This window comes from Acanthopagrus latus, chromosome 3 (assembly GCF_904848185.1).
Source record: "Acanthopagrus latus isolate v.2019 chromosome 3, fAcaLat1.1, whole genome shotgun sequence".
Lineage (NCBI taxonomy): Eukaryota > Metazoa > Chordata > Actinopteri > Spariformes > Sparidae > Acanthopagrus > Acanthopagrus latus.
Window position 1 is genome coordinate 26086602 of NC_051041.1, and position 26885 is coordinate 26113486.

Here is a 26885-nt window from a genome sequence, read left to right on the forward strand (position 1 = left end):
TATGCTGTCTCTGCCTCATTGTAAAACAGACCTGAGTGCCTTATTTGATTTACAAGTTGTCTTTTAAAAAATAAAACGGTCCCTGGGTGAAACCCCCAGGATGGCGTTGTTTGGCATAAAATGTCGTCTTAACCTGCCGTGCTAACCATGCTCCTCGTGCCGCCACATTAGCGTGCTGCTAACGAGCAAAGTCAACTGAAATCAGCAAAAGTTGTGCAAGTTAACCGTCTTTGCTTTCCTCCTGTGTAACTGCTGCGACGTTCGTTTAACTGTTTTGCCTGCATTTGCCGCAGCTTTTTAAAATAGCCGGGTTCAAGTTGAACTCCTGCTGACCACCTGGAACAGTGAGATCTGCTGCCGACTGTAGGGGCGGGGATACAAATGCTGCTATGAAGTCGGACACTCTCTCTTCCCGTAGACGTGACGAGACTTGGTTGAGCTTGCAGTGTTTGCCTTCTTTCCCTGCGAAGAAATGGAGGAAATTGAAATTCCATTAATGTTTGAGGAAAATCAATAACGACTGCAATCAGTTTTCTTACCTGATGCTATTGAGAACTTTGCTGGACTTTTTCTCCTATTAATCTCCTTCAGAAATTATTCAATCTGAGATGTTCAAAATAGTTGTCAACCAAAACTTCTAGGCCAAGGGAATATAGCAGTGGAACTGCTGCGGTGTTGCATGCAGGCAACTGAGGATGAAGACTTGTGTCAAGTGTGTCTTTTGCAGAGGGTGTTTTTATCTGATTAGTTAACTGATTATTTACCTATTTGTTTGAATTGTACTTATCTGTATATATATATAGCTAGGCTACTATAATACATTTAATGTAAGTGAAATTCAGGATTCCTTCAGGAATTATTGTTTCATTCTCATCTTACTTTAAGCTACCAGGTTCATTTGAACTCTTTACACCAAATGATTTTGTAAGCTAGCCTTCAGTCCTTACCCAAATATCATATATATTTTTTACTTACATTAAACATACATTTGATTATACATGTGATTTTTACCTTGTAAGGGTTGGACTACTTGCCAATAGTAAACCTTTCTGGTACAGGACTAGTGAAATTCAATAAATTTGTACCATCTATCTAGTACAAAATAGTACAGTAAGTCTTGCCCAATAACAATACAATACAATTACAACAGTTATTAATTATTATGATGACAGCTGTGCTTAGGTGCATGATTACATTATATATATTTAACAAATATGCATAAGACACATAAGATGATGCATTTTCTTATAGCAACATTATTCACAATGAATAAAATACATTTTACTGATCTTGAATGAATGAAATACAATAATCAGAACAAATTACTGAGTCAGATGCCTTGTCCTGCTGTGCCATCTCATCACACACCAAATATCTCAGGATAATTCTTTCTTTGTTCTTTTGTATTCTCTGGACACAGCAGTTAACCACTTCTCAATCATCACCACAAGCTGACAGAACTGAACAATTTATTGACATTTTATGGGTTTGTTCATGGTGACTCTCCCATAGGTGTGGCCATACGGCTGCTACATATCTGAAAGTAGCTATATGATATTTGAGTAGAAAAGAGGCACGCTTATGGATATGAAAATTGAAATACACGTCATATACATCAGCGCAAATGAGAGTCAATTAGGGCAAAGTCCTGATGTCATGAAGGTGGGTCTAGCCTCTGGCAGCACCTGGAGAGCAACTGCTCAACTGCTCTGCAGCTGCCTTGCTCCCGCGATAACTTCAGGTCATGTGACATTGAATGTGAGGCAGAAACCACTCCCATCCAAGTCATCGCGGACACATTTTAACCAGCATGCACCACGATTTAGGCAGCGCTGCACATAGACATATAAAGGGTAGACGCCGCAACGGCTGCCGGGCAGTGAGAATTGCGGCGGCCATCTTGGGGCGGTCATTCTACGAGCTGAATGAACGTAACGATTTTCCGCCATACGTATCAATTTTTACAAATCGGTTTTCTACCACCCCAGTTAGTTTAGAAACATCTTTTTAAGGTCGAAATGCTACGTTGCGTTACTTTAATAATACATACAACAGATTATCTGATTGTAGAATAGTAATTATATTATATATATATGAATCATATTGATACTCTACATGATTTATATATTTTTCATTTTCTCTGATATATAAATGTATCTATTACATATATGGATAGATACATATGATTTATATTTTTTTTCATATTCTCTGATATATAAATGTATATATAATATATTTATGAACATATTGATACTCTACATGATTTATATATTTTTAATTTTCTCTGATATATAAACGTATCTATAATATATGTGTGTGTGTGTGAGTGTGTGTAAATATATATATATATATATAGAGAGAGAGAGAGAGAGAGAGAGAGCCTATATGATTTCTGTTGTGTTTATAGTGTTTGCAAAATACCTATCATACATAACATATATCATACATCAGAATATTCTATTACTGTTAATCCATTTATAATGAATAAAATACGCCGGCCCATGTGTCCTGTGTCATAGCTATAATGTATGACGTTTACAGCAAAAAAAAAACCCGCGTGAAAATCAGTTTCTATATCAGAGTTACGATTGATTAAATGCGCTGACACCTAATCGCGCCTGCTGAACAGATTACACTGAGTGGAAAGGGTGACCGCCCCAAGATGGCCGCCCCAATTCTCATCAGCGCCAACAGGCAGCAGCGTTCGACGCGGCGTCTACCCTTTATACAGTATGTCTATGGCGCTGCACAGCGCTGCGTGATCTTGAACTTGCCTGATGGCTCTGCTGCTTCTTCATAGATCAACCTACCCTTAAAATATTCGCTCTGATTGGATTTCTACCCAACTTGTCCCACAAAAAGAGGAGTTCTGATTGGATCTCTTCTCCATCTGTCCCACCCTAACATTTTCGTCCTGTTTTTTCTTGGACTAAAGTCTCAGTTATATTTCATTACAGTCGTTGTCATCAGACTTTTTATTTTAGTTTTTATTGAATTTTCGTCCGTGAAAAAAGTTCGTTGACGATTATTTGTCATCATAGTCTTTGTCAACGGAAATTAACACTGCATTATATACTCTGAAATGTTCATTGTTTGTATGACAGAGTGTATGGGCAGCAATAGGAATGTCTAAACTCAGTAATCTTTAGTCTATCAAAACACAATAAATCTATACTAGCCACAAAGGTTGTTTGAATAGGAAAGTTTAGATTTGTTTCTTATATTCCATTATTGAATTAAGTATTAAGTATTAATAAATGATTTCGAGGATTCCACAAAATGTACATAAATCTGAAGCAGGTGACGACACTCTGATTACAGAATTTTTCAATAATTTGAATATGCCATCTCTAGACCAGGGCAGTATCAACACATTTGAGAAAACATCAACACAAGCTGAAATTGAAAGGGCCTTTAAAACATCCAAATCCGGGAAGTTGCCCGGCCCTGATGGCTACCCCATCGAATTTTATAAAGCCTTTTCTGTCTTATTGGTGCCACTTCCATGCGAAGTATATGAAGAAGTCTTGCAAAGGAAAACTCTACCCTTAATGATGACACAGGCAACTAATCTGTTCTTCTCAAAAAGGGTAAAGACCCTCTAAAATGTGACTCTTACCGACCAATCAGCTTACTCTGCTCTGATTATAAAATCTTAACAAAGACCCTTGCAGCGAGACTTGAACCAACCATGCATGATATAGATCAGATAGGCTTTATAACTGGCAGGCAACTAGCTGGCAATTTATGTCGCCTCTTTAATATACTATATACGCTAAAGCACAGTTACACACAGGAGGTAATATCATTAGATGCACACAAAACCTTTGACAGGGTGGAGTAGAATTATCTATTTGCAGCTCTTAGAAAGTTTGGGTTTGGACAGAAATTTAGCAGCTGGGTAAATCTTTTGTACTCTAATCCACAGGCTTCTGTATGCACTAATAACCTTATATTAGACCATTTTCCAATTTTCAGGGGTACAAGACAAGGGTGTCCCTTGTCACCCCTATTGTTCAATATCGCTACTGAGCCTCTGGCTGTCTCCCTGAGGGAAAATACCAGCTTATTGGGCATAGACTGATGCAGCCTCAACCATAAACTCTCATTATACTGTGATGATCTCCTTTTGTACCCTTCACATCTAGATACATCTATACCTCCTGCATTAGACCATATCACTAAATTTGGGGTAATATCTGGTTGCAAAATGAAACTTTTCAAAGAGCCCATTTTTTCCTACAAGTGTGGCTGCAAAGCAGAGGCCTCTTGACATGTTTCCCTTTAAGATCACATATGACTCCTTTAAATACCTAGGTGTACATGTTAGAGATTCAATGATCTTTTTAAAAATAACTTTAAGGTGGAACTGGAAAGGACTAAACAAGACTTGACACGATGGTTGTCCCTTCCATTATCTTCAGGAAGAATTAACGCTATTAAAAAAAAAAAAAAAAAAAAAAAAAAGGCCATAATGCCACAATTCTTATTTCTTTTTCAGAGGATCCCCACATTCATTCCTAAAGCATTCTTTACTGAAATTAATAAAAACATATTCACCTTTGTATCGAACAGAACTTTGCCACGAATTAGGCGAACTTTTCTAGAGAGGCCCAGGGAAAATGGGGGTTTAGCATTACCAAACCTAATGCACCAGTACTGGGCAGCTTGTCAGGCTCAGACAAAGAGAGAGGAATCAGATGCAGAATGGCAGAAGTAATGTCAGGTTTTATTGACTGATTTGCAACTCTTCAGCTTGAATGATAAATCAAATGGCTATGAAATACTATGGAGGACAAACAGTACAAACAAGACATAAAACACAAAGAATGAAAAGCGCTGTCGAAGGAGGAAAACCTACACTGCACTTGAAACCTTAGCTATAAAAATTTAACAGAAAACAAAATCACTCCGAAGAGGTCAGCACGCAGGCTATGAAACTTTCTACTCTGTATAATACAAAAGGTACAACAAAAGGCGCTCCACACAGAGGAAAACAAAAGGCTATCAAACAACTATACTGAAAAATCAAACTCTAACCAGAAAACATTATAAACTCAAAATCACTCATCTCAAGAGGTACACATACAGAAAATAAAACTTGACAATACTTAGCTCAGAGCAATGGCAAGACTGTGAAACAGGGCTTCAGTACACAACAGACAACAAAATACTTTGGCGATGCAGACAGGAGAAGACAAAGACTTTATAAACATGGGGGAGGGGAACACAGGTGAAAACAATCAAGGATTAGGGATGAGGTCAGACCAGGGACACAAGAGGAAGGGCAAGTGACCTGAAACGAGAGGAGAGTTACTTTTCAAAATAAAACATGAAATTCACAGGACAAAAACCCAAGACAGGACATCCACCGCGATGTGACACAGCTAACCTTCAGCCCTTTCATTTTGGACATCTAACATCCCTGAACATGAGGCACCAGTATGGTTACTTATGGAACAACACTCTAGCTCGCCCAACTCACTGGCTGCCTTGCTCCGATGCCGATTAGCAGGCGCTACCACACAAATAATCCAATAATTGGGAACTCCCTCTGAATCTGGTCACAATTCAGAGTACATTTTGGACATAAGAAACCACTTCTATCAAGTCCCATCCTTGCCAATCCCTTCTTTCCTCCCTCTCTCATAGATCCAGCATTTAAGCTGTGGAAAAGTAGAGGTCTCATATGTGTAAAGGATTTCTTTAAAGATGGCCTTTTTATTTCATTTGACTATCTAAAGGTACATTTTGACATTCCAGACATCCATTTCTTCAGATATCTCTTCTCTTCTCTTCTTTCTGCAGATTCGAAATTACATTAAGACATGTTTTTTACCTTCGCTAGTAACCATAGAGGAAGATTGGATCCATGATTGTTTTAACAGGGATCCACAAACAAAAGGCTTTGTTTCATTTGTATAAGATGCAATCCAAAATGTAGCTGCTCCTTCCCTTCACCATATAAAGACCAAATGGGAGGAGGATCTTAATCTGCAGATACCGGATGTGACCTGGCAACTGGCAATAAATCGAGTGAACTCGTCATCTATCTGTATCAGACATGGTCTAATTCAGTTTAAGATATTTCACAGGCTTCACCTCTCCCGGAGCAGACTGGCTAAACTATAGGCCGATGTAGATCCAAGATGCGAAAGATGACACCAGGTGGAGGCCACCCTTGGCCACATGTTTTGGTCATGCCCAGTGTTGAGCTCCCTCTGGTCGTCTATCTTTGATGGCATCTCCTATGTTTGTAAGAAAAGGATCAGCCCCAATCCAATTATGGCAATACTCGGTGCCTCACTGGAAGGGATCATACTCTCAGTAAATCAAGCAAGTATAGCTGCTTTTGACACACTTCTTGCCAGTAAATTAATTCTTGTTAATTGGAAAAGCCCTAATGCTCCAACACATAAACACTGGCTTGCGGAAGTACTCGCACATTTAAAGCTGGAGAACTTGGGATACTCCTCTCAAGGCTGTACTCAGAAATTCTACAATGTGTGACAGCCATTCATTGACTATTTCAATGAGAATTTTTCCTTTTGCCTGCACAAGATAACGATAACCCTGACGCTTCACCCCCCCATTGTAGTAATGTGTTTTTTTTTCTCTTTTGTTTGTATTTGTTTTGTATTTGTTTTGTCTTGTTTGTTTGTTTTTTTATTCTCTCTTATTTATCCATTTATGTTTTCCTTCAGTCAGTGCGTGGTCATATATATACGGAATAATTGTAATTCTGATGTCTGTAATTCACATCTGTCCTATCAAAACCTTAATAAAAATATTTGAATATATTCCATTATTTAAGTACATTGCTACATCGGTATTACTTTGTTGCTCTTTCACAGCACTTTTATGTTGTTAAAATATTACCAATATCCGATTCACTTCTCAGTCATCATGTAGCCTGTCCTGAACATATTCAACTTGTTGTACCGCAGCATTTTTATAAATTGTGGATTGTGAGAAGAATTAATTGATTAAATATTATTTTGTTAATGCCAATTGTTACGGATTGAGAAGACTTGTAAAAGCTGAAACACTTAGTTGGCAGTCTTGACCAGGCTGAAGCTATCTATTCAGCATAACTGAACTGCATGGCTTCAGATATATGTCAAGCCTGCAGGAGCTCAAGCATAAACAGAGAGGAAAAATAAAATGTGCTTCTGTCATACCATATAATATGCTTCTATGTCAAGCCTCATCTCTCATGAACATTCAAAGAGACAATTATAAGGTGTTTAGAAAATTCTCTTATCTTCTAATATCATTATATAAAAATTATACTCTGACCACTATTCTATTCCACTTGTGTCTACAGGACCTTGGAGAAGAACACAAAGAAGAAAATATCTTAATAACTCTGGGGGACTTTCCTGATGTTATAGTGTATTGTTATTTTGGCAAACTGCAAGCCTTGATTGTCAAAACCACTGTTTGACCAGGGGTGGCTGTAGCTCAATGGGTAGAGCTGGTGGACTAGTGATCAGAAGGTTGTTGGTTTGAATCCCTGCTCCTGGGGCAGGACTGAGCTACATGTCGTATCCTTGAGCAAGATACTGAACAAAGTTGCTCCTGATGTGCAGTTGGCACCTTGTGTGGCTGCCACATAAGGTGCCAACCACTGCCATCAGTAAGGGCGACTCATCCAGCTGGTGACTCATCCAGGGTGTACCCTGGCCCTTAGCCCATTGAGTATTTTGGCCCCAGTAAGCGCCGCAACCCCTTAGAGGGAAAAAAGCAGCAACATCCTGCGACCCTCACGGTTAAGCAGAAAGAAAATAGAACACTGTTTGACCATGTAATAATCAAGTGAAAGCCAGGGGGCAGTATTGTCTGGACTCTCATTTTAAGCAGTTGTTCTTCACTAATTCTCGTGTTCCTCCTGACAGAGTCAGTCTACAGTGCTAAAAAATGGCCACTGTGCTTTATGACAAACTGAAGGTCAACATTCAGAGTTCAGTCATTCTTCTACTTGGGGAATGCTGGATGCAGCAGTGTACTGTGCTATATCTGTTTAATGCCCAAAAAAACAAAAAAACAAATACAGACATCAGTCTTTTACTAGCTGCACTCTGGCACACAGCGTCGGGCTGAAGCTTACCTTAGGCACTGTTTTTTTGTATGTATCTTTTCAGTTCTTTCATTTTGGTCTCACACTGATTTTCCTCCGTAGGTGTTATACTTTTCCGTCTCCTGTAATTTAAATTGTATAACCATGAATTGCAGTGATTTACCTCAGTCATAAGAAAAAAATCCTTATTTTTTGTTAATTTCTTTTTCTCTTTTTGTATTGGCCCTTGCATAGACTGGCATTAACTGTGTTAATTTTTTTTCCCCTGTATCATAACCGGTGTTTTCCAGTTTTCTTGGAAACCAAACTTGTGCTCCTAAAATCACTCATGCTGAGTGTGACAATATAAAGTGCTTCAGTCAAACAGCCAATGGTCAACGCAAAATTGTACGAAGCTGGTTTTCTTTACATCACGTTTAGCACTGTTGGTGTACTGCATCTGTTCTTATTGTATAAAGTCATATAATAAAATTGTGATGGGAATAAACAAGGATGATCTTGGCTAAATGTTAAAATGATCTACACTATGTGACCAAGTACATGAACAAGTATATTGGTCAAAATGTAATGTTGTAATGATAATAATAATGACTAACTTTATTTAAATAGCACTGTTCAAAATGTAGTCACAAAATGCTTTACAGAACGAAAAACAAATAAAAGTGAATAAAACAAGCCAAAATCCATAAAATCCGGTCATTCAGTTTTTATAACCAGTGGTAATCCTTCGTATCCCCTTGATGTAACTTCTTGAGTTCTTGTAATTCTTCAAGGAGCTCTTTAGTTTACATTAAACATTATAAAAAACAATGTTAACAATATGTTTTAGTAGAATGAGGTAAGTTTTTCAGGAATGCAGGGAGTGTGCCAGAGATTGTGCTTTTTTGAAACAGATTGGGTTCAGGTATACTTCCTGTCCACTGTTGACTCACAAACAATGCAACAGGAGATAAGTGCAATGAGATCTCCCCACAAACATCGATTAGTTCCACAATATAGTATCTAATCAATCTGCCAGTATCATATCCATGTTGGATGAAGTCAACAGATTCTCAATTTCAAAAGATTGATTTTGGTTCTGTTTATTGACATAACCTTTAAATTGTCCATCCCCTGGCCTAATTTAAACAAAACCTGGACCCTTTGGACTCCAAGCTGTTGTATAGACACCACACACATGCACATGCAAACTGCTTTACTGTAGCATCACGCCACAGCCTTCCCAGTATGACAACTAGTCTGCTTTGGCCTCCCCCTTGCTGATTGGCCAGCTGTGCCTTTCTGATCCCCCAGGTGAAGATGCCCTCAGCCAGTTACAGAGGTGTACTCTAAAAGCCCAAGTGTCAGCCCACATGACAAGACAAGAACTGGTCACTGTTATTTTGCAGATTATTTTTTGGATGATATCTGTACTTTAGATTGTTTGCTTTATCCATGTTGCATGAGAGCTGAGGATTAAGAAAAGGATGACCATGTCCAGTATTTATGCAATGGGCCATCATGGCTGTAAATCTTCCAGACACACTCAAAAGAACCCACATGAGTATATCGAGAACTATTGGAACCTTACTCTGGGCCCCCAGAATCCAAAGGACTTCTTTAAACTTAAATCTCCTTACTAAACTATTGTAAATGTCCAGTGTGTAGGGTTTAGGAGGATCTACTATTGGCAGAAAATGAATCAAATGAATGAAATTGAATATAATATTTAACATAACATAACATGCAGTTTTCCAGATCTCTCCAGAACAATATGTAATGCCTATTCTCAATGGAGTTGCTATTTATTAGCCTTGATATGAGGCACTTTAGATCCAGATGAAAAATAACAATAAAAAATGTGAAGTATGAGTATTAAGTGTTTTTTTTTTTAAACCAATAGCAAACGTGTTACTGCTTGTATAGTGTTGTCAAGCATTTTATTTATGTTGATAAGCAGTCTTAAATTTCTTAACAAGTTCAACACATAGTTGTTAGTAAGTAATAAGAACATAATACATGCATTAATTATGCTATTATTAATCCTCATACAGCCGTGCTTATGTTAATGAGCATCTTGTAAGGTTTAATAATTGACATATTAACTATTAATTAATGCTTTTAACAAGGACCTTAATATAGAGCATTACTAATAAACATGGTAGGATAGTGGTAGGAATAAGTCCAATTTTTATTCCCAACAGTTAAAAGGTAGTGCCTAAACTCTCTGTCTGTCTGGAAACAGCTCCAGATCAAAGCAGAATCTGATGCAACTTTAGGTGTTTATTCCTCCAGAAGGTCCAGCTCTGCACCAGACTCTCTTCTTCAAAGCTTGCCGGCTCAGGGCGGCTGAGCAGCCGCTCTGTCATGTCCCTTCTCTGGCCCATAGACCCACTCAGGAGGACCCTTTATATAACACCCCATCAACTGGACCCTAGTGGATTGATTAGATTACATCAAAAGACATTTGATTTTCTGAATCACCTTTTGAAAATTGCTGGTGTGGCATATTAAATATTATAACCTTCGACCATTGCATGAAACTAATACACTATTTTCACTGAAATCAACATGCACATGTTTGTTGGTCCCACAGTGTGTGTATGAACATATAACTTGTCTTCTTGTGTCTGTGTTTCATATTTTGGTTTGCACAGAATACATTAAAAGCCATTTGATCTGTGACCAGAAAAGAGAGACTGTTATGTTTATGAATTTTTCAACACCTCTACAAAAGAGAGAAAGCACAAAATCAATGGACAATCGTGGGCTTTGTTGATTAAGAATGAAATCAAAGCATGCAGCTTATCTGAAATTATAATACTGAGATAATTCAATCAGGCAGAAGCAGGGCAGACGGAGCCATACTGGTAATTACATCCTTCTATTGATGTGGGCCACAATCAAACACTGAATGAGCTGACCATTTTTTCCCCTTGTTTTAATTCTATAAATCGTCTTTGAAAGCTATAACTGTCAAAAACTGTGTTCCCAATGGGGAAGAACCCTAAATCTGAGTAAATAGTTCCCCAGAAGTGACCTGAATTAGTGTGTGTGTGTGTGTGTGTGTGTGTGTGTGTGTGTGTGTGTGTGTGTGTGTGTGTGTGTGTGTGTGTGTGTGTGTGTGTGTGTACCTTGCCCCAGCTGCTGCTGATGAGGAGGCACTCAAATTTTAGAACAGGAGAAAGTTTCAAAATAAAAGCTGGACTGACACGAACTTTTTTTTTCACTAGGTTATCAGTCTGTCCCACCCACCACAATAGGAACATACAATAGATAGATGTAAGGGAAATATTACATGTTCAAGAAATACGGTTGTAAAATGTCTTTTTTCTTTTCTTTTTTTTTGTTTTAAGTTTTTCTCTGCTTTTTTCAGCCTAAAGAATTATTCCCAACCACATCATCACAACAGTTTTTTAATCAGGGAAGGCAAATTGCACAGGAAATAAATGAATACAAAAATGTTCATAATGTGCGCCTTACATTCCCTTATTCATTAATTTATTAAGTCATTTAGATTCTCGAATGAAGCACACTTGAAAAGATGCATGACAGATTAAATAAAGAATGACATTTTGTATGACTTGTATAGCCTAGACTACAATAACAGAAACATAACCGTTAAAGAATACTAAATGTAAATGTGGACAATCCCAATCGCTTTATTAATTTAGGATGCTTTTATTTTGAAGATTTCCGGTATTTGCATGTCTGAATATTTGTGACTTGAAACGCGTTGTGAGCCATATCGGTGTGAGTGCTAGCGTCTCCCTGTCGGACGAGGGTGTGTAGAGGCCGACCTGTGGACAGCTACACAGCGAGCTGTCACCGGGCAAAGTTTATCGTGGAGCCTACTTGTCCAGCTCTTATCTCCCCTGAGGACACACAGAGAAAGACGGGCAGCAGGAGAGCAAAGAGACGCCGAGCCGGTATGTGACATACATGCAGCATGTAGCCACGATTGAGCCTGACAACCGCAGTGTGGTGCCGATGTTCGATATCCTTTGACATGAAGCAGTCTCTTATAAAAGGAAGGAGGAGGTGTCTGTGTGTACGACTGTGTGAACCTGTGTGACTGTCACTTCTGTGTTCTCCATGTTTGCTTCTTTCAGCCTGTCCTCTCTGTCGTGGCCCGCTGTCTGCTCCTGTCCTCTTTACTCATCCGAGCCCCCGGTGACCCGCTGGAGCCATGGGTGGGAGTCTGGGCTGCCACCGCTCCATCCCCAAGGACCCCACAGACTTCAGCTGCGGAAAGCGCAAATTCAGCGCTGCGTGTAACTTCGGCCACATTCTGGTGAACCAGGAGCGGCTTAACATCAACACAGCCACCGAGGAGGAACTCATGACTCTACCGGGAGTCAACCGCACTGTTGCGCAGAATATCGTTGAGTACCGGGACTGTATCGGGGGGTTTAAGAAGGTAGAGGACCTGGCTCTGGTGAGCGGTGTCGGTGCCACCAAACTGGAGGTGATCAAACTAGAAATATGCGTCTCCAGCAGGACAAGTTCGTCCCAGCACTCTCCGTCCTCCCTGCGAAAAGATCTGGATCACCTGTCCTGTACCGGGATGAACATAAACACGGCGACCCCGGCGCAGCTCATGAGCATCCGAGGTATTACGGAGAAAATAGCCAAGAACATCGTAGCGTACCGGGCGGATCATGGCCCGTTCAAAAGCATCGAAGACCTGGTGAGGGTCCATCACATCAACAGCTCCCTGCTGGACAAAATCCGCTTCCAGGTGTTCGTGGAGCGATCCAGGGCGCCATCTACCAACACCAACGGGGGGCTGACTTGCACCACCAAGTCCCACCCCAGCCCGACTTCATTCAGTCTCATGATCGACGACCTGGACCTCCCGCCTGGGGGACCGACCCAGATCATCTCTGTGCGTCCCATCGTGGAGCCCCCGCCAGCCCTGCGTGACGGGAAGCCCGTGGTGCGCCTGGGCACCTGGAGCCTGCAGGGCTGCTCCTGCGATAAGGCCAACAACCCTGGAGTCAAAGAGGTGGTGTGCATGACCCTGCTGGAGAATGAGTGAGTACAACTTAACTGTTCTCATTCCTGTTGTCTAAAGTGTGTTTTGAAATGAAACATAAGCAGATAGAGATGTCCTGGTGTAGTAGCCCCAGATGTCTGAAGCTAGGCCAAAGTAGACGCATTTTGGTATGAGAACAGTGGTGTGCACAGGGGGTAGGTCGCCCCCCCTCATGGCCCAGTTGTTGAAAAATGTGTGCCTAAGTGCTCTCTTGGTTGGCAAAACACACTAAACTGCCCTCTTGGGTCTAAAAAACACACTAAACTAAGTATAATGTGCGCACAAAATACTAATGAATAATTTTAACATAATTTCTGGACAGCTGGGTTAGAACATTGAGCGCAAATTATTCTGTTCTAGTCAATATCTTGTTATCCCGTATATAGGCAATTATTTAATTAGGCCTATTATTGATACTGTGTTACAACAGGTAGCATATCTGTTGACATCTCACTTACGAACTTTTTATTCTCATCCTGTTGCTTAACTTTGTTTTATTGTGCTAATGTGTAGCCGTAAACTCATTTGTGTGTGCAGCAGCTCCTGCGCACACAAATGAGTTTATGAGTTTATTACAGAATAAGAAAAGACACTCAAGTTAAGGACATCACATAGGCTATTGCAGTTTTTAGAGAAGGTGCGCTCGATTTGCTTACCCAGCTGTCCAGGAATGATATTGATATTATTCATTAGTATTTTGTGCGCACCCTATACCTACTCTGTGGCCAAAAATGAGTACTTCATGTGCACCTTATACTTATTGGCAGTATTGACAAAATACTAATTTGTGGCCATGAATTAGTATTTTGTGTGCACATTATAGCTATATTGTGACCACTGTTTAGTGTTTTTTTGACCATGTCATGTCTGGGGCTCCGTACCACCCTGGTTAAAGAAGCACAGAAATGCTCTACTGCCTACAGAGAATTAAGAGGCAAGATTCTGGTAAACTTTTACTGAGGAGCAATAGAAAGCATCCTGACTGGAAACATCACAAACTGACATGGTTCATCACTGCCCAGGACAGGGAGGCTCTACAGCAGGTGATTAGAAACACCAGAACATCTTTTGTACCATCTAAAGAACATCAATGACATCACTCTGCAGAAGGTTGAAAAAGATCTTTTAGCTAAATTGTTTGAGTTTTTTCTTCCACTCAAAGTCTTTCATAATAATAGTAAAACAACCAAAAAAACAAAGTGTGTATTTTTATTCAATAAAGCAAGAGATTTTGATTATATGCTCCTCATAGGCAACAGTATCAAAGCAGCAAGTTTCTGGGCCAAACCTGTTTTAAGCTAACAGGGACAAGCTTTGAGTGATGCAACATCTCTGATTATTTGATTGCAGCATTGTTGTTTGACAGGATTTCATTAGTAAAAACAAGTAAAGAGAAATCAGTGAACATGCTATTTTGCCCCGAGCGAAACAGTATTGCACATAGCAGGAAAATGGCCCTTTGTGAACCCAGGTTAATCTGCCCAGATAAACTCTGAGAACAGTGTTTTAGTGTCAGGTTCCACAGTCAGTGAATAATGAGATTAATTTAAAGGGACTCTGCATGAATTTGCTTGACAACAACCACTCTACTACTTCCCTGAAAGCTCTGTAAGCTCAGGCCTGAAATAACTCAGCAAGACATGACACAATGATATTTACTTTGTTCAGCTCATATGACTGTTGTGGCTGCCATGTTCCTCAATTATTCTTTGTTCATAATACAGTCTTTGAGAAAGGTGTTACCAGTGGGTTTGGGTTTGGAGCTGTGCAGTACCCTACTTGGGTGGTGAGCCATGGTCATGGGAGGAGCATTATTGCTGTATATATTGCTACATCTGAAACTGTCACTGCTAGTGTAATTAGTATCCTCTGCAATGCAGCCATCACATGATCCACTCTAGCTCCTCAACATTATGTTGTATGGAATATGGAGAAGCCCACAGACCAAACTCTATCTGACCATTCTACATTCTATGTTATTTTGCTTAAAAGAAGCACGTACACTTCACTAAACATAACAGGAACCCTTACATGAAAAACTACAGGTCTGTTGTCTGATTATGACATCTCAAAAAGTAAAGCTCTTCTGTGGAAGTGGTCTCAAAATGTTGGGTTTGTTTTGTTAATATTCTTTGAAGATGTTGATGATGCTTCTCAGAATTACCATGACCTGGATGCTAAGTGCCATATGGTAATTGATGCTATCGGTGATTTCACCAATTTACTGAACTTTCTTATTCTTTTGTCTTCTCTTCTTCCTCCACAAACACAAACACAAGGCTTTGCTGACAACACCATACCAGATGCAATTCTCTAATCAGGCATATTCATAATTTGTAGTTTGGGCATATTTACAGTCCTGTTCAATGACATTCACAGTTTGTTTGCTATTTTCTTTATTTAGAGCTGTCTGATTACATTTAGCACCATGTTAGATCTGCCTCCCCTCCTCCTATCAAATCCACCCACTCTCATATAAATCTTTACGACTTCCTTCACTTATGCCTCCGATTTCCTGTGTTCCCAAGCCATCGCCAACAATTCTAATTTTGATGTTGTAGGGATCATTGTTAGGGAGGAGGAGGACGTCATGGAGGAGATACTGTGTGTTTGCACAGTGCTTGGGCTTTGCTGTATGAGCAATCACAAGATCCAGACTGAGTTTACACACTTCCTGGCTTTCCTCCAGGCACAAGCAGAGAGCTACTAGAGTTCAATGAACTCCCGCCTACCAAATGTTACACGGCAAACCGCACTTAGCTATAAAAGCCTGCCAGGCTTGCCGATGTTAATAATAAGTCAGCCATTAGTCAGTCTCACACACTGGGTTGAAGGGATGAAAAAAGATGCCACCGGCTCTGAACAGCAGGGTTAATATGGCTCAAGTTGTAGATGGGAGCTGACAGGAACTCACTTGATTAAAAGCAAATGTGGCTGTAGTTGTAAAAAGCTGTGTTGCAGTTGGATCTGCTCCTTTCTTTCTACATGGCAGTTTGTAGGAAGATGTTTCTGTTTATGGAGCGTTCACTCAGGTTTTTTGGGTGATTCATCAGTCTGAGGGGGGTTTTTTTGTGTCATAGGGATGAATGCAGCTCTGTCAGTGATGAAACATTTACACGGCACATCCACTGTGTTTTTGCAGTGCTGTGTTAAGCAAGCATTTAATTCTTGCTAAACTACATCCATCTTCGCTGTCTAAATACTGAAGTGGGACTGCAAGAGAGAACATCCCCACAGTTTCATCCAAACATGACATTTAAAGTCACACAGGAAATGAAAAACATAAAACTGAGGAAGCAAACTACCCAAAGAATGATGGGCTCATCAACATTTTTTTTAAATCTGTTAATCTGTCTCTGATTTCCTTTTGTGTGAATCATCCTAGATGAGCCAGGTCAGTAAACATGAGGGTGCAGTTCGCAGTGCACTGACATGACTTTAGTTGACACGTTAGTTCTATAATTTGAGAGGATGAATTTACTGTATTTAAATATTGAAATGCGATGATCAAATTTAGTACATCTGGATTATTGCATATTGCTGATATTCTGAAAGCTTGAGAAAGCTCATGGGCTACGGCCAAATATGCTTTTTTTTTTTTTTTGCCAGATTCCAAGTTATGACATCAAATAATCACATTTTCTTTTTTATACTGTCCATCACTGCAGCACCTCTATCATCATGTCTGAAAACTAAATTTTTTGTCCCTATGTCTTCGCCCCCTGAAAAGTCCAGTCTAGTCTGATTGGCCTGAGCAAGGCACCAACCCATTGCTCCCAGATCAGCTCTGTAGGTGGTTCTGTAGGTGGTTCTACAACCACAGCAGTGCGTGGGGTGTGGCTGAAGGCAGTGACTATGCGGTTGTGACATAATAACCTTACGGAGGTCCTGACGGCTCGTATAAAGGTACAGTTTTTTAATATGAGCTGTGTTAATTTCTCTGTCTATTGAGTGTTTTGAGACTTGAGACTTTTACAACATTTGCAATAATAAAAAAAATTCTAAAATACTGGACCTTTTAAGCCAAAAAGATAAGTCTTTTCTCTCAGTAACTAATAACCCTCCCTAACTAGTCCCTTGCTTGTCTTAGTTAAAAAGATAAGGCCCTTGCAAGGACTGATAATGTACAGAGTAACACATCACATCTTGCAATACTTTTAACTACACAGAAAAGGCCCTCACAGTCTTTTTTTATTTACATGTTTTGTTTCCTTTCATTAATGTAATGCAAACAACAGGAGGAATTGGGTTGTTGATCATGTAGATGAAGTTTGCTGAGCCAAACAAGCTGAAGCTTAAAGCCACAAGGTAACTCAAGGTCATTTATACTTTTTCCATCACAATGTCAAGTCACAAGGGTTTGTTTTCAGTGGTGCTGTGTATGTAGTTGACCTCTGACCTTGCTGACAGGGCAAATGATGATACACACACTGGGGAGAGTTTCTACTAAAACCAGCTTCCTCAGAACAGCACAGAATGAAAAGCAAAAGATACCAAACCAATCTACGTCATTCCAGCAGAATACAGGCTCTCAAACCATGTACCCATGCACTGAACAGAATCTGTAGCTATGATATTGACTGACATCCAAACCCAATGAGCTGCACTTACTCTCCTGCCTTTCACATTTCTTGTCTTCACCATTCCCATATCTTGTAAGCAGAATTTTGAGTGACAGTCGAGTACGAATGGCAGTTGCTGTCATCACTCCATCACTGAAGACTAGCTGTAAAAGGCTGCATTTACATAGACCATTGTATTCTATTTCAGAATCCTGAACCTGTGTATTGTGTTAACATTTTTTTTTCTATTTTAAACATATTACATCACTATTCTGTCATAAACAGAGCAGAGTCAGACATAAAACAAGAGTCATGGATTTTGAAAAAAGCTACCTTCACATTGAATTTTTTTCTGACTGCACATAGGAGGGACTTAATGTGCTGTAGTTGGAATCATTGAACTGAGCTGTATTTCCCAGAAGTATCTTCTGATTTATCTGTGTGTTCAATAGAAAGGTCAGCATTAAACTAATAATCATGGCAGTCAGCACTGGCTTGTGTATGCACCCTAAAGCCAAAAAGTCTGGGTGTGGTTGCACCTAGAAAACACAACATGCATAGAAAACAATATACGAGAAACAACGTCAAGTCCAAGAACATGTTGTTGACTTTTTAGGGGGCCAAGCCTGAGGGGCCGAGGGAACACATATGCAAGCAGACGCATTTCCTAGGACCAGCGGTGCTAGAAACCCTATTGTAATTAGGGGTCCAAGCCCGAGGGGCCAAGGGAACGCATATGCAAGCCAAAATATTATGCTGAGAGCTTTGAAATTTATATGGTACATATAGAATAGGACACAGTTCTTCCATACAAAAAAAATTATAACACATTCGCAAACCTTATAGCCATATGTTCCCTGGATAGAGCTGGGTTTTCTGACATAGGACACACCCACTGCTCCACATTTTATTTGCTAAATTGCCACATATGCAAAACCTACTTTTTCAAACTCCTCCTACAATTTATGCGCCATCTGCTTGAAACTTTGCACATAGACTCTCCATTTGTGTCTGATGAAAAGTTGTCAAAAGAATTGTGGCACTCCAAAAAATCTTCTAGTTATAACCAAACGATCTTTTTTGCTAGTTAAAAAAACACATATGGTTTCATATTTCGGTCAAAATAAATGCTTTCAACATCAAACTTAAGCCAATTGTTTCTGAAGTCATCCAGAGGCTCTTTGCCAAATTTGATGCAAATTGGCCTATAGTAGGCACTATAACAGATGTAAATGCGTTTTTGCCTTTAACTTCCACATTTTAAAGAACACATTCATAAACATCATATTATTGTATTTCCCCAATAGCGTGGGCTGCAGAGACCATGCAGAAATCATTTGCTTTCCTCATTCTGGGAGTTGGCAGGCTCAGGGAGGACCAGCTTATATATGTAGAGACCAGAGAAAACGTGTTTTTCATAATATGGGACCTTTAAAAAAAGGTTGGCCCTCGATAGGAAAAAAGTTCCCCACCCATGCATTAAAGGGACCATTCATTCTTATCACTCTCTATGCATATTTTCCTCTTACCTGTATTGTTTTTTTTGTTTGTTTTTTTAAAAAAAAAACATTGAAATATCAATAAATGGCAATATTGAATCTTTGAAACAGTTTCAATACTATATAATTTCCCCCAGTAACAATACTGATACCAGCCCTGCTCTCTCACTGTCTCTTCTCTCTTGGTCTGAAGTAGTTTATCCTTGATGTTGTTGTGCTTAACACACAGTACACAAACCTTGTTATGTTAATATTTTATTAAAAAATCGAAATTGGAAATTCCAGTGAACACTACTGTTGACAACACTACTTACCTGTAGTGCTATTAATCCATTTAGGATTTTGTGGTATAAGTTTTTTTTAGATATGAATATATATTTTTGATATTGGCTGTAGAGATGTCTCCCTTCACTCTAAGATGGAAGCAGATGGAAGTGTGCTTTTACTCATCAACAAGAGGCTAGCCAACTTTACAACTTAGCCGAGGAGGACTATACTACTACCGACACCCCCTTTTAATATGTGTGAGCATCTCATCCAGATGCATGCACAGTGATTCAGTGCAGGTCAGTAGAAAGAAAACAGTCCCTTCATGTTACTTCTCAAACCAAGGTCTGTGGATTAAACAGTAACCAAATCATAATTTCTGGAAAGAGTCATTGTTGTTCGGTTTTTGAAATAATTTGTTTTTACACTTTGAGCACCATGTGTAGGTTGTCAACTAGTTCCATTATATTGAGAAGGGAGTCATCTCTATAGAAAACCTCCAAAATTCAGCAACAAAATAATCTAAATGGATTAAAGGCGCTACAGGTTAGTGGAAACAAATGTATTTTTGATTTTGATTTTAAACATGTTCTCCAGTGTTAACCAAGCTGTTGATTTGAAACTGGTAATTACCAAACATTTCTGCACATTCTTTGTAAACACAAAATACATTTCAACCCACAGCAAAGCCACTCCCAGGTTCTGTGAGTGACTGACACTGTGTACATCTATGTTTGCATGTGTGAGGTTGTAAATCCTGTTGATTGCCACCTACACAAGCTCAGTGCAGCTGTCAAAATGATTTACCCAACATGTGTGGTCTGTACAGTAGGTCTGTATTTTGAGATAGGCAGGCATGGAGTCTGGCAGCTGCATGACACACTCATTTAATCCCTTCATAGCCTGGGAAAACGATCAGAAACACTAGAGGTGGGAATGTCTTGGCACCTCACGATTTGATTCAATTCTGATTCTGAGGTCAATGATTCGATTCTAAACCAATTATCGATGCATCTCGATGCAGCAGTTTTTTTGTGTAGATTTCGATGCATGATTTAAAAATACTACTACTACTACTACTACTACTACTACTAACTCTCTCATGCACTAGTGCACAGTCATGTTGGAACAGGAAGGGGGCATCCACAAACTGTTCCCACAAAGTTGGGAGCATGGAATTGTCCAACATCTCTTAGTATGCTGAAGCATTCAGAGTTCCTTTCACTGGAACTAAAGGGCCAAGCCCAGCTCCTGGAAAAACAATCACACACCATAATCCTCCCTCCACCAAACTTTACGCTTGGCACAATGCAGTCAGACAAGTACAGTTCTCCTGGCAACCGCCAAACCCAGACATCATCCACCTGTCCAGTGGCAGTGTGCTTTATTACTGTATTGCGTGGTTTATTTTTGCTGGGTGGCCATTATTTTATGATATCAGAATTTTATTTGCATGTTACAATCCACATGGATCAACTCTTTTTTTTATCTTCTTTTACTGTCATCCTTTGGCCAGAGTGTCCACAATGCATACAAAAGTTTCTCTGACTCTCTTACTTAGAATTTAATATTTGCTGAGCTCGTCCATGCTCCCCAAAGGGTGAACCTTTGTTATTTTAACAACTACATTACCTGCATTACCAACCTAAAACACAAACTTAACATTTTTAGCCCCACTACTTGGCAGACCTGCAAAGTTATCATTATGTTGTTTGTTCTGTCGGCCAGCTGTACTATTAAAGACCCCACTCACCGCGGACATTCAGACGTCAGACTGTCAGACGTTCAAAATGCATGACATTTCAGCCATCTTCGTTGTCCGCTTGTTGTTGTAGCAGAAAGCTATAAACGGTTGCTACTTTCAAATTAAAAGCCCCCCGCTAAGAACCCAGTTCTAAACTCCAGTGGAGTGCAATGTAAAGCTCTTATTTTGAAGACAAATTCGTTGTCACTGTTCTCTGCCCAACTTCGAGCTTCACGTCACGTCACATGTTTAGGTCTACCCCCAGATATATGGATGTATTTTAAATATAATCCATAAGTATTGGAGAGTGCTGTTGGACAGAATCCTTTCATCTCCATATTTCAACTTTTCAACTTTTTTTCCCAACATATTTTAACTGTTTTTTGACTAAAACTAAAAAGCATTTTAGTCAAAAGGCTAAGACTAAGACTAAATCTTGAATGGCTGCCAAAAACAACACCGGCTGCTATCAGTGTTTTGTTGTTTCTGAAAAAATGTTAATGAACATTTATTTCATTCTGTTCTATACTATTCTATTCTGTTCTATTCTATTGTATAATATGGTCTGCTGAACATTGCAGCCTCCAGACTGGCAATCTTATTCTAGTGTGATTTGTGGAAAATGTTGAGTCAATCAAGACAAAGCACACATATGTGATTAAGAATAGGCAAACAAATAAGAAATTATAACTACGAAGTTGTTGATTTTCAACATTGTGCTTCTGGATATACCCTTTTCACGTGACTGCAGCATTTAATCCACTAAATAGCACATTGGTATATCAGCATCACTCTACATAGTACATTTAGGACTCAGTCTTAAGAGGTGTAAATAGGCACTGAGCTTTCCACACATTTGTCATTCTTACTTTACCTCCGAGCCTCTTTATCCTTCACCTACTGTACTTGCTGTGACCTACTAAATATGTCTCAGCAGCCGCTGTAATCTATTTGAATTCCAGTAACAGTGAATGGAGTCATGATTGCACCATGCAGTGCTCAATAATAGTACAGCAGCTGACTAAAGAGGGCATAAACACACATCACTTGTTGCCAGTGTAGCTTGGTTCATTTAGGCTGGTACGAAAGCTGCTGATGTGGTCCCAAAATACTGGACTCACACTACAGAAATCCAAAGAGAAACAGAGGCTGGCAGTGCATGATAGACATCAAAACACTCACAGCATCACGATACACTACTGTCATATTTTATAGAGTCACGATTTGCTATAGGATTGATATGGTTTAACCTAGTCTGAAAGTATGTTAGGTTAGTGTCAGACATGTGTTCCATTTGAAATTGGGAAATAATACACAGTATGTCTATTCAGCTAAGGAACACAATGAACTGGAAGACATCACCTAGTATGCAACAAACCAACCTATTACAAGTTGTAACTAGCCAATTTCCTGACCCTATGAAATTAGCAGTAACCTTAAAACAACTGACGTGGGGTTTCTGACAATTGACATTGATCGCTTTGTTACAATGCAATGTTCTGCTGGGGAACCTTGAGTCCTGGCATCCATGTGGATGCCACGTGACATGCACCACCCACTCAAACACTGTTGTGAACTAAATAAACCCCTCCTGGCAACAGCACTCCTGACTAGTGTTGGGGAAGTTACCTTTAAAAAGTAGTGTTTGCTCATTACTCATTACTTCTTTAAAAAAAGTAATCCCTTACTTTACTTAGTTACCCTCTATAGAAAGTAACTTTTTATGTTACTTGTTACTTTTACGTTACTTTTATGGTGCTCAACTTTGGGCAGAACCCCATCTCATTTCCTAAATGTGTATAGGTCTACATAAAGATCTACTATGGAGGACATAACAGGTATTTGTTTTGTGCTCTTTATTATGAAAAATGCCACAAGCAGAGCACAACAACAATTCAAACAATAATACCAATTAGCATAGGCTCGATGCATCTTATTGGCATCTAGGTGAACACAAAACACATGAATTCATAACACTTACATTAAACAGGCTACACCAAAATTGGTGCAAAGCTATAGTGTTTTGTATCAATAGGCTGGGACAACATGATGAAAACCTCAAAATGGCCCAAAAGTTACTGTATGTTCCATTACCATATTTTCAGTAGTAACGGGTCAGAGCTGTTTTTGCTGCACATGGGTAACCTCCACAATAGTAAGCAGTTGGTTTTAATGTTGTAACTGGTCAGTATATATGTACGTACAATGAATGACCTATTAAAATGATAATAATCCTTCTTGGGGGAATATAATGGTATGTTTAAAAAGTTTTTTTTAATCTCCAAAGTCTGAAACTCAATTGTTAATGCAGGACCAATGACATGTTAGAATTACATGACTACTACACAATCAACATTTGATCACAAGAAAGTGAAAACTAGTGGAGACATGAATTGTTGAAAATGAGAGTTTCTTTATTTTGGTAAAACATTTTTTTTTAATTATTCATTTGATTTCTGTTACCATTCAGCAACAACTATTGAAACGAATACATGTTGTCAAATGTACTTATGGTTTCTTGGAGGTTAAACAAAAATTTTGCTCTGACAAAGAAATTATAACTAAAACTGTATTTAAAGTACTGCCTAAGGATTTTGCACAGTCGTCTGAATTTAATTGAAGATTTTATATGAATCTTTTTCTTTCTTTTTTTTTTAACAAGAAAATATGGCATGAACTGGAAAAAATCTGAAATTTGTGTGAGTTGGTATGGAATAACCTTCCTGGCTCCATGGATTGGCACATCTTGGCTTCTGTACCTTTCCATTAAATTCGATGACCACTTTCTTCTAAAACATTCTGTTAAACCAAGGACATTGAGTTCTAATATTCTCAGATTAAGAGGTTACTGCCAGGTTGACTGACTACATTACACTTGCTGCTGGGATTGGTCATTAATCCTCAATGTTGACACTCAGCAAAGTGAATGTGAGTAAGTCTGAGAGCTCCTGTAATGCATGGCAGTAGCAGCAGCACTTCATTAATATAAGAGACTGTTATGCAATGTGATTTTTTGTTTGGCTGAGTTCGGATTAGTAGGTTGGAGGTGAATGGGGTCAACGCATTGCCACCAACTTAATTATATTGTATTACACTACAGCGAATCAGTTCAGCATACGGTACTGCAGGCTAAGGGTGTGTATTAGTAGAATAATGTCTTGTGTAACTCAGTGAAATAACACCCCTGACTCTGATATAATAAGCAACTCAGATTGAGTTCTAGAAGATTGTGTGTGTTAGCTAGCAGGACTTAGGGAAAATATTTTTCTTTTTATTACTGAACTTCCTTCATGCATCAGGGTCATTTGTGAAAGATGTTGATCAAACGAAATACAGATACTTTCCTCATTTCCTGCACAAATGACATGGCACAGCAATTTCTCATCAGAGCCAAATGACGGGAACGGGGGAGCAGAAATATTTAGCTTTCTATTGTGCTGACTGGTCTGCAAAATCATTCAAAAAAATTGTTTTCTTTTGGACATCCACAGTGACCCATCCACAGTGCACTAATACTGTTGGCTGAATTAAGGACACTGGTCCAAACTCCCTCAGCATGAGATGGACAGATTTTCTTACCTCACAGCCAATTTGAAAATCACTGGATTGGCCCCTCAGGACAGTGCTTTTTATAAAGTAGGAGATCCAGTTTGGGCAGTGCCACTGCCGTTGTGTCAACACTATCCGACTCCTGCAACACAGCATATTACTACTGTGTGCGTGATCATTGAACATTTCCCTGGCTATAGCATTATGAAACATTACTCTATATGCGTGGACTAAAGTTTTCCGTCGCTATAACAGATTTTTGTCAACTTGGCTCTGATAAGCCATGAATGGGATTGATGCAGATCTGAAGAGAAAAAATAATTAGGGGTCCCGTCACCCCTAATTATTTTTTCTCTTTGGATCTGAAAGTTGAATCTCTGCCACTTGATTAAAGAACAGGATGGCCAGTCTGAGATCTGTTTTTGGGCCACAAAAATGTTTTCAATGACTCAAAGGTCCATGTATTGAGGTCAGTCAGGCCACATGCAATAATATTGTAATATTCAAAACAAAATGTCCTTTTCATTCAAAACAATAAAATACGAACTAAAATAAAATGTCATTTCCATTTTAACATAAATTGAAATACACAGTTGAAAATTTCCTCTTTTTTTGCCTTCAAACATTGTGTCCATCACTTCAGTCATGCATTATTTTATTTCATTGTGTCATAGATGTGACAAGAATCGTGCTTGCAGCTTGATATGACGATTACAGTGCATTTATTTGTGTTGTGCTTACCTCTGAATTTTGAGGAAATGTCTCATCAAAATTCTTGTGCTTCATCTCATAATGCCATTTCAAATTGGAAATCTTCATCACAGATTCTCCTGGAATATTGTAACACCCCTAGTGGACTGTGGTGCAATGACTCATGGGTATTCTGTTGGTGTTGGTGTAATTTTGGTTTGTGAGTGTGTTTGTAAGTAAGATGATAGGTAAGATGGTTGTAGGTTAATTCACATTGTTTGTTCTGTGATTAAATGGTGTTGAGTTTTAACAAGGATGATAAAAATTTTGGCACTGTGAGTGAAAGGGTGTTTGCCAGGAGATACTCCCCGTCTGTTAGACTAGTGTAGTGTATGTAAATATGTGGTGAATCTGGTGCAAATTTGTTAAACAATGTAAGAACAAGTCTATGTTACCACTGTGTTTTCGGGTATGTGGGTCTTATCCTGGTTGAAGGAAGGAAGAATGAATGTAAATGGAAAGTCCCTGCGTCTTTGAGTTGCAGATTTTCACTGTCCACATTTTTATAGCGGTTTACTTTGAACACGCTATTTTCAATCCCTTACAACTAGCAAAATGTAAATACGTGAACTGCTCCGAAAACATAAGTGAAAGTTAAAAGTTGCGCTCGCAGCAGTGAGTGACCCAAGTTTCTGTGTATTGTTGGCATGGAGACAAGTCCCAGCGTACACGTGCTGACCCAAACAAAACACACAGTGAAGGAATAACAGTTCGGGGGCCTCAAACAGGAGGCCAGCGGGCCGGATGTGGCCTGGGGACTGCCCATTGACCGCTGGTATATACCAATCCCTAGACTGGTATACTGATCCTTGGAGTGGTATGTTGCTGTTATTCCTCTTGTATTTCACAGACACATGATGATTAGAAAATTAGTCTTCATGGAAAAAAAGAACCTTTCTGCAGAAAGGTTTGAGCAGTGCACTAAAACATTTGGCGGCTGCAGGCGCAATGCAATTCCCAGCGCTTGATAAACTATGCAAAACTCGATAAGCAGAAAATTATTCCACTGCTGTGTTCAATGCCCCATCAGTCTCAAAGGCTAATTAGTCAAAGTAAATTATTTTAAACTGATTAGAACACAAATTCAGTCTCAAACGAAGACAAACAGCAAAAGTGTTTGGCAGAGTCCTGAGAACCAGACACTAAGGCATTGGCTACAGTGCAAGGGCATCTCATACAGCCTGTCCAATAATAATATTGATAGCCATATTCATGTTTCTGAGCCTGTCTTGTTAGAATTTGTGAGGTAGCCCATCCTATCAGTGCCTTTTAATCAACGCAAAGTGATCAACTTTTCACTCGCTCTCTTAGGCAACAGTGTGTTGGCAAAATTAATAATGCAATAGTTGCCTATTTGGTTTAGCCTATTTAAACCCATGTCACAACTCAAAATTAGTCTTGGCCTGTATTTTGTAAA

The 26885-nt window shown here is 39.2% G+C and overlaps 1 protein-coding gene across 2 annotated transcripts in view; it reads left to right on the forward strand.

The window, feature by feature from the left end:
• The first annotated feature begins 11776 nt into the window (after nucleotides 1–11776).
• eepd1 (endonuclease/exonuclease/phosphatase family domain containing 1) overlaps nucleotides 11777–26885 on the forward strand; it is a 50047-nt gene continuing 34938 nt past the window's right edge. The window contains exons 1-2 of one of the 2 annotated variants that reach the window (XM_037093750.1): nucleotides 11777–11988; nucleotides 12172–13096. In XM_037093750.1, coding sequence (XP_036949645.1) covers nucleotides 12249–13096 — 848 coding nt within the window. In that variant the 5' untranslated portion in view covers nucleotides 11777–11988; nucleotides 12172–12248. The remainder of the gene's footprint in view (nucleotides 11989–12171; nucleotides 13097–26885) is intronic. The other variant, XM_037093749.1, reaches the window with a different exon arrangement.